The sequence below is a fragment of the Camelina sativa genome, chromosome 18, assembly GCF_000633955.1.
Source record: "Camelina sativa cultivar DH55 chromosome 18, Cs, whole genome shotgun sequence".
In the NCBI taxonomy this organism is placed as follows: domain Eukaryota; kingdom Viridiplantae; phylum Streptophyta; class Magnoliopsida; order Brassicales; family Brassicaceae; genus Camelina; species Camelina sativa.
In genome coordinates this window covers 19,050,565-19,058,777 of record NC_025702.1, presented here as the reverse complement: position 1 = coordinate 19,058,777, position 8,213 = coordinate 19,050,565, and the positions used below count along the sequence as shown (strand labels likewise).

At 37.2% G+C, this 8,213-nt stretch overlaps 4 protein-coding genes across 6 annotated transcripts in view; 1 reads left to right on the top strand and 3 right to left on the bottom strand.

The window, feature by feature from the left end:
- Positions 1–1,262, bottom strand: part of LOC104763662 — a 3,506-nt gene extending 2,244 nt beyond the window's left edge. The window contains exon 1 of the mRNA XM_010487007.1: positions 1,247–1,262. Within this exon, the coding sequence (XP_010485309.1) occupies positions 1,247–1,262 (16 nt within the window). The remainder of the gene's footprint in view (positions 1–1,246) is intronic.
- On the bottom strand, positions 1,208–2,643 carry LOC104762571. Its single transcript, XM_010485887.2, has 3 exons — positions 2,376–2,643; positions 1,669–1,825; positions 1,208–1,528 (listed from the first exon to the last, which is right to left on the bottom strand). The coding sequence occupies exons 1-3, from the start codon at positions 2,550–2,552 to the stop codon at positions 1,407–1,409; spliced, it is 456 nt and encodes a 151-aa protein (XP_010484189.1). The 5' UTR covers positions 2,553–2,643; the 3' UTR covers positions 1,208–1,406.
- LOC104762570 (protein LNK1) lies at positions 2,962–7,065 on the top strand. 3 transcript variants are annotated; one of them, XM_019240416.1, is made up of 8 exons: positions 2,962–3,187; positions 3,682–3,807; positions 4,100–4,623; positions 4,731–5,040; positions 5,335–5,934; positions 6,092–6,225; positions 6,419–6,554; positions 6,648–7,065. In XM_019240416.1, the coding sequence occupies exons 2-8, from the start codon at positions 3,784–3,786 to the stop codon at positions 6,747–6,749; spliced, it is 1,830 nt and encodes a 609-aa protein (XP_019095961.1). In that variant the 5' UTR covers positions 2,962–3,187; positions 3,682–3,783; the 3' UTR covers positions 6,750–7,065. The 3 variants fall into 3 exon arrangements, with proteins under 3 accessions (XP_019095961.1, XP_010484187.1, XP_010484188.1); XM_010485885.2 differs by having other exon boundaries at positions 3,679–3,807; XM_010485886.2 differs by lacking the exon at positions 3,682–3,807 and having other exon boundaries at positions 2,963–3,187.
- The window catches only part of LOC104762569, a gene marked incomplete in the record, with an annotated part of 1,709 nt that continues 636 nt past the window's right edge, over positions 7,141–8,213 (bottom strand). Inside the window, 3 exon segments of the mRNA XM_010485884.2 lie at positions 7,141–7,476; positions 7,572–7,719; positions 8,035–8,152. Of these exon segments, the coding sequence (XP_010484186.2) occupies positions 7,263–7,476; positions 7,572–7,719; positions 8,035–8,152 (480 nt within the window).

The window sequence follows — 8,213 nt, the reverse complement described above, 5'->3', positions numbered from 1 at the left end:
TTTTTTTTTTTTTGATTAATGTGGTTGTGTTTGAGTTTTGTCTGCGTATACACGTATATATAGATGCACCGTGTACGTTATACTACATCTGTACGTTAATGGGGGCCATGAACAATGAATTATGTGCAGGATTTAGCAAAAAGAAATATGAAGTGATAAGCTTGAAATTAGCTAAAAGTGGAATAATAAACTTGGCAATTTCGTGGGAATATACTTATATTTTTCATCGATGAAGGGTTTGGATATACTCATAGTGAATGATCATCAAAATTATTCACCACAATAGAAATATAATTTTGTGAAAATATCATCTATATCTTGGGGCTAATTAGTGATATTTAATTTTACCATAAGTTGAATGCTAATTTCATTTACTTCTGTTAATTGCTAATTTCGATTATTACTGATGAAAATGTTGAAGATTATGGAAAAAAAACTAACATTAAATTATTTTTATATATTATATTTTTGTAATCATGCAACTTAAATATATTTAAAGTTACATAATTACTATTTTTTTTATTTTTTTTTTGTATATCGGAAATTTGATTGAGTTCTCCTTAATTGGTATGATAGAGATGGTTTACTGTGCTATGATATGCATGAAAATTGACAATAGTTGACTAGTAACAGTAAAATGAAATTCAGATTCTTTGTCATAATCAGAAAGGGTTTATGTTCTTGCTTTTATCCAAAATATACAAAGAAAATTTGTAAGAAAACAATTATTAGCCATAGATTCTTTTTTACCACTTTCGCAGCGTGAAGTAAACAACAATGGCCCTTTGCATTAATTTTTTTACTTTACGTATTTCTTTGGTTCACCCCTATCTAGTCATCTACACGGTGATAGTTTTTAGATACAATCCCCATCTTTCTTACATTACTTAATCGAGCCCTTTAAAATTAAAATTAAAAATTTAATGATTAATCAAAACTTCCTTCATTGGTAGTATATCTTTACTGAATTTAGTAAAGAAACGAAATTAGATATATCTACATGAGTTTCCACAAAATGAGATAAGATTAGATAAGCTAGAGAGACACCCACACGCTAAAAAGCATGAACCATCACTACTTTCTAATTTGGTCATAATCCTCTTTCGTTGCTTTTATTCTCTTTTTGTGAAATTAGTTAGATGCGAAATTGCTTCTTCAGCTGTCATATTTAACGCAGTTTCTTGCACCACACGTCTGGAGATGCGCGTTTCTGAATCTGGCTGGCATCGCAGCACTATATGCATACGTGTGAAACCACACATTTTGGCATCGGTTCACATTAGGCCCAAGTAAAATTAAGGCAAGAAGACTCAGCTTACAGAAAATGTAATACAGAACAAACTCACAAGTACAAAACTTTACAAGTGAAACAAAAGCATCATCAATTTATCATCATCATCATCCATTCACAACCGCTCTTTGCCGCCGAGCGTTTGGATTATAGCTTCCAAGAGTTTAATCTCGTTATCGCGCTTAGAGATCTGTTCTTGCATTCCTCGAAGTTCTTCCATATGCAGCTTGAAAACCTCTGAAAACATGAGTTACAAAACAAACATATGTCTCGCTTTCATCAAACTGGAGAATATGAAACGCATATAAACGTGCATGGAACCAAGAAGCGGATTAATCAAAAAGAGTTGTAAGTGAGTGAGGTTATAAGTAACATACTTGTGGTGTTCTCTAGCTCTTTTGTGACCTCTAGAGCACGTGATTCAGCGGCCTTTTGAGAAGACTCAGCTTGGCGTTTCTCTGACCGAGCATGAGCAGCAGCTGTAATGGCAGCATCTAGTTCTCTTTCTAGTGTTTGTACCCTTTGCTCAAGAACCTAAAACAAAAACAGTGAACAGAGTAAAGAAAATCTGAAACTATCACTTATCTTTAAACATGTAACACAGTCTTTTCTGCTTACACAACATGAAAAACCTGGTTTTTAATACACAAGGCAACCATAATTTCACTTGGATAACCTAAAGGTTCAGCCTTTCAGGATCTGGTGATTATTTCAACTAGCAAAAGATCGAAAAAATCAAACTAAAAGCTAAATCTTCTTTCCAAAAAATCCAGAAATATACATCAAAAATGTCATAATTACTGATCCAAAAAGTGACTATAGTGACCAGGAGATCAGGTTGATCAAGCTTCTAAATATCTGAGCTCCAGTTTTACCAAAACAACACAATACTACTAATAAGTTCCAAAACTCACCATCCAATGCAATTCCAAATTCACACTATCACATTGAGGTAGAGTAGAACTAAACCTAACTAAGGGCGATCGAACTATCAAATCCACGAATCGCCGAAGCAATCATCAAAATTCAGCCAATCAACCTCAATAAACTCGAAATTAATCACCGGAAAAAGGAAGAAGCGGACCTTGATTGTTCGGGCTTGTTCGGAGACGAGAGAGGCTCTAGAGAAAGTGTCTTCCTCGACGAAGACTGCTTTCTTAAGAAGAAGTTTCTGAAGAGAATCGAGATTAGATGCCATCTCCGTTATATTCTCCAACGATCCTTTCCACCTCTCATCGCTCCCTCCGATCTGCTCCTCCATCGGGAAGAACAAGATCAAAAAGATCTCTCTCCCGGAGAATATTTCGCCGGCAAATCAAAAACTTGACTCGCACAGATCGATTGGAAAACAACTACAATATTTTTTGGGCTTTCTTCGGCCCATATTGGCTTAGTCGTTTTTTTTTTAACAGCATGGCCCATTACGAAGGGGTTGATAAAACCTAAGCCAATAAGATGACGAGGCGTGTCCAGTTTCGAGAACATACTTAATGACGTGTACCAATAATAAGACTGGAACTGATAGGATCTCACGCTGCTCTCTCGTCCACAAGTTCTGATATTAAAACACACCAGCCCGTTAAACCTTTTGATTGCGTCGACACGTGTCGGTATCATGGTCACTTGTCTTTTGATTCTCCCGAAAAACAAAAACAAATAATTAAATAATTTTTAAAAAATTAAAAATTACAAAAAAAATTAGGAAGCCTTCATCTTCTTCATCTGCCGAACATCTCTAGAAAGTACTAATAACAAAAGTTTCTTGAGGTTTTTTTTTCGATCTAGCTTCGATACAGTCGCTAGGGATCTGCTGATTCTTTCTGTGTTGTTGGTAAATTATTTTGTATAAGTTTTTTTCTGGAGTTTGCTTGCTAGTGGAAGAATCTGTTCTCACAGGTGAGCTTGAGACTTTTAGGGTTCATTTCTTACGTTTGATGTGGAATCTATTTTCGATTGAATTTGACTTTTAAATATCCTGGTTTGATTGAGTAGCAGCAGAAAGCAAGCTGAGCTGAGGATTTCTCAGATTTGATTGTTCCTTTTTTTTTGCATTTAGTCTCATTTAATGCGTCATTTAAGTGGGGTTTTAGCTGTAATGATGATAGGTTAACTCGATTTTACGAACACAGAAATGGATGAATCTTAGTAGAAGTGAAACGGGAACCGGTAGATGTGAGGATCGGTCTCTGGTTGAGTAAGCCTTTTGGAATTATGAATTTTCGGAAAGGATGGGTTTAGATTGTAGGGGTTTGGATTACCATTTGTTTAGGATTTGAATGGGTTTTGATTCTGGATAAGAAAGATTAAGTTTTCAGTTGTGCTGGGTTCAGTGTCTCTGTTATTGGAACTTTCTTCCAGCTGTTTAATATCTTATGTTTCTTATCCAGAAGCTGTACTAGTAGTTGGAGTTACACGTTTTGCAATAGAGATGACTTTTTCGGGATAATGGGCATGGTTTTAGTGGTGATTAAAGAGTCTTGAAGTTGGGAGGAATGTCGGGCTTTTACATTGATGAGGTGAGTTGAGTCACATTGATATGACCAGTTACCTCTATGAGACTTTTCTTGTTTGCTCTTCTCGTTTGTTCCTGTGGAAATTACTGTTGTGAATTTCTCACTGTCAAAATGCTGTGGGGCAATTCTGCCATCTCATATTTTACTTCTTGTTATCGCTATCACTTGGATGTGTATTAGGTTTGGGGTTTCTAACTTATATTAGCTAGTTTGATGCTTCCTTAGCTTTTTTTTTCTTCAACTTGCTAGTGTTAATTCGTAGCTGAAGTTTTTTTCCTTTTTTTCTTTTTTTCAGCTAGATGATGATGACTATTTTCCGAATGAATTGCATGGGAACGATGATGGTATAGTGCCAGACTCGGCGTATGAGGATGGAGGTCAGTTTCCAGTTCTAGTAAGTAGCAGGAAGAAACGAAGAAATGAAGATATGGGTAGCGGAACAAACCGTTTAAAGAGTAATACTTTTATCAAGAGAGAGGGCGATATGTTAGGAAGAAATTCATGGCCTAATAAAAACAGTGGTGCCTCTAAGGTGTCAGGCAAAGATGTTCAGGATATGACATTGGAGGATGCAAACATTTCAGATCATGGTTTCACTGGTGGCAACGCAGATGTGGTTGAAAACTTCTCCACTGCAGATCCTATGTTGTGTGACAATTCCGCTACAACACATGATGGAGCGTATAATTATTCCCTCAACAATATTCCAAATGCTGAAAATAATCTCAATTTTTTCGACAATGGAGACAAAGAAAGCAATGATCTTTTCTATGGCTGGGATGACATAGGAAATTTTGAGGATGTGGACAACATGCTTAGGTAAAACTTAAGATATTCTCATTTAGAATCACACATTGGGGGCTCATCGCTTATAGGAGAAACATGTTATCATTGTAATTAGCTTACACTTATCTTGGACCTTGCAGGAGTTGTGATTCAACTTTCGGCTTGAATAGTCTTAATAATGAAGATGACTTGGGCTGGTTTTCTTCTGCTCAGCCAAATGAGGAGACAGAAGGTGCGATGACAGATGATCCAAAACCAGACAAAATGTTGGAAAGTCAAAGAACCCCTATGTTGCGGGTTGAAGACTTTTTGAACAATAGTGACTCCAACCATACTTTGGAAGATGAGTATGTATATACTGTTGCGGGCTATTCAGCTCAAGGAAAATCATCAGAAAATGTATCTGATACGAGTTCGCAAAAGATGGATATATTGATGCTCGATGTAGAGGTTAGTCAATTTTTACGCCTTGCAAGGCACATGCAACCACTAATTAGATGTGATATTGCCTCTATGATGGCTTTGTCTTTGGCTACTTACTGCATCTTTGGCGTACATTGCTTTCGTATCCTCAGGCTCAATTAGTCCTTTAGATATGAATATGTTGATTTTTACAGTTTTCCGTCGATCGTGGTTAATGGTTTCTTTTACGGCTAGTGAATATTCCTTTAGATAAATATTTCTCAATGTTGAAGTCTTGATATAGTTACTGCAATTTCATATGTTCCACTTTTTGTTTTACAGGCAAATTTTGAGAAGAAGCAGATTGATCATCTTAATCATTTGCATGGGTTTTCGGAGAACAGTTCTACTTTACAGAATAGTGGTATTTCCAGGGAAATAATGGACACAAATCAGTATTACCCTCCCTCCGAATTCCAACAGCGAGGAGTTCTATTCTCACATGTCCACTGTGAGCAGCCTTCCGATCAAGTTTCAGCATGTGAAAGTAAATCTGGTATCAAATCCGAGAAAAACGCCAACACTTCCTCTGCTTCAAATGAGTCGTACACATCAAATCAGGCACAATCTGTCGAGAGCATACAAGGTCAAGCTGTTGATGATCGCTGTAGGAGGGGATTCGAAACGAGAGTTAGCTTGCAGCCCGGGCAAGATATGCGTCCTTCTTTTGCTGCTAGTACCAGGAAGAGTAGTAAGAAAAACCCCATGGTGTTTCCTGATGCTGCTCCTATCCAGAAGATTGGGCTTGAGAACGACCACAAAAAAACTGCAGCTGAATCGGAAACATCTAACATGCAGGGAAGTTCTTGTGTTAGCTCTGTTGTGGATGATATTTCACTGGAAGCAACAAGTTTTCGGCAGCTGCAAAGAGTTATAGAACAGGTACAACTTGTCAATAGATAATAGATGATATAAGGAAAAGATATACTGCGAGTTCTGTAGGTGATCGGTAAAAACTTTGCTGTTCCTTTGTGATTGATATCAAAGTGTATTTATCTTACATTTTTTAACTTGGTTGATGTACACCTGCTTGCTCCAGTTGGATGTTAGAACAAAGCTTTGCATAAGAGACAGCTTATACCGATTGGCAAAAAGTGCGGAGCAGAGACATAATGGTCGAAACAGACAGGACACAGGCGCAGGGTCGCATCTCGTGACTGGTGAAACAGACAAGTAAGCACCACCCTGCATCCTTATGTCCTGTTGCTAAGAAAGAATCTTAACGTCTAACTTTATATAGGGTTAGGCTCAAGTCTTGGACAGATTTAATAAAGCTCTTCTTTAGAAACTTGCACTTGGGTACTTGAACTCATCCTTCATTTCTTGTAGATTCTAATCTTTGATCTCTGTATTTGGTCTCATCCAGGTATGCGGGATTTATGGATATCGAAACTGATACAAATCCGATAGACCGATCCATAGCTCATTTGCTGTTTCACAGGCCCTCAGACTCATCCCTTTCATCAGATAATGATGTTCTCTCATATAAATCTCATCCAATGGTAAATTAAACAGACCCTTACATCTCACACAGCCATTTAACTTGCAAACTGTGTTGCACAGAATCTCATTTTTCGCCATCATAATCTCCACAGATTCCTCAGCCCAATAGTAGTCCAAGCCTGAGGATAGAGAAACAAGAGGAAACTCCAGAACGTAGACCAGAAGCAGAAGTTGTAACAAATGACAACAACTAATGATGTCGACAAAAACTGGCTCTTTCACTGCTGAAGCATTCGAGATATGATTGTTAACATTAATCTCGATTTTGGCTAAGCGAAATTGCTCGGGCTAGTTACCAAAATCCTGACTGCTTCTTTCATTAGAATCATGGATGTAACACAGTTGTATTTAAGTGTTGGGAATCGGTTCGAACCGGGTCTTTGAGATATGTACTTTGCCTTTGTAATATGTTCAAATTGTTAAGTAGGGGAAGAAACAGAGACAGCAATTCTGTAGATAAAGATGTCAGTTTTTTTTGTAATGCCATGAAATATTCTGCTGTGTTACCAATTCTGCTCCTTTTTATGATATAAATTACTAATAAATTTAGGGTTCCAACTTTTGACGTTATCCATGTATTACCTGGATGCAGGATGCCAATCACATTTATTGTGTAGGTAAGATTAAAACTTTGTGTCGCAAGCAACGTTACAGAATTTGGATGGTACAATGTCTCAAAAGGAGAAAGAAAAGTTTTTTGAAACATTCTAATCAAAAGTTTGTCTAAGCTGCATCTCGGTTTCGCTTTTCCAAGAAGCATGAGAGGATTGTCCTCTCATTCTTTTGCTCTTCTCTTTATCTTTGATCGTAGATCCTTTCTTCTTGGCGTCTAAGTCTGGTAATGGCCGGTCACCACAAATCGGGCATACAATACCTCTTGCGCTTGTATATGTTTTTGGTACACCGCATTGCAGACACATCCTGAACACATCAATAGAAATCCTAATTAAGCTGAAACACTTTTGCAAATTTAAACATAAACAAAGAATGAAGAAGAGACCAAGATTTATTCATACCTCAAGAGATCTGCAGATTCTTCTGCGTTAGGAATGGTTGCAGTAGATATCCGCTTTTCACCACTCACTGAAGATGGTGGTGCATCGATATCGTTTCTTACTCTCTCATGAATTCCTACTAGTTGAGGTTTTGCTTCCATGACAACACCTAACAGGCCAATACTCCAAAACCATCAGTGCTTAGATAGAGAGAATACAACAGTTCCATAAACAGAACTGCGAAACCGGATTAGATAGAGCTTACAAAACAAAGTGCCTAGTTTCTTCTTTCACAATGTTTATGCTTGAACTACCAAAACAATCTTCTAGAGCTAAATCCAAATTTCACATCTATATATTCTAGTTACCACCAACATGTAATCTTGTGAACTTTAAAGCTAAGGAATGTGAACACTTAAATAAATATCATCAAAATACAAACCTTTTCAAATTACAAGGATGCATAAGCAAGTTTTGTTGTTACCTTTTGGTTTAACTTTCTTCTTTTTGCGATTAATACGCTTTGCATGCTCTGCATCTCTAGCAGAAGCTTCTGCATCCGCTTCTGTGCGGTTGTTCAGAAACTCCGGTGGCCCCGAAATCTGCAAAATTCAATTAACCAATAAATTGATATACTAGAACTTCCAATTCCAAGGAACCCTA

Coding starts and splice junctions, on each gene's coding strand:
- LOC104762570 (XM_019240416.1), top strand. CDS start 3,784: ATGTCGGGCTTTTACATTGATGAG. Junction 3,808..4,099: donor CGGGCTTTTACATTGATGAG/GTGAGTTGAGTC, acceptor TCTTTTTTTCAG/CTAGATGATGATGACTATTT. Junction 6,555..6,647: donor CATATAAATCTCATCCAATG/GTAAATTAAACA, acceptor TAATCTCCACAG/ATTCCTCAGCCCAATAGTAG.
- LOC104762571 (XM_010485887.2), bottom strand. CDS start 2,552: ATGGAGGAGCAGATCGGAGGGAGCGATGAGAGGTGGAAAGGATCGTTG. Junction 1,826..2,375: donor AACAAGCCCGAACAATCAAG/GTCCGCTTCTTC, acceptor TTTTTGTTTTAG/GTTCTTGAGCAAAGGGTACA. Junction 1,529..1,668: donor AGAGCTAGAGAACACCACAA/GTATGTTACTTA, acceptor TCATGTTTTCAG/AGGTTTTCAAGCTGCATATG.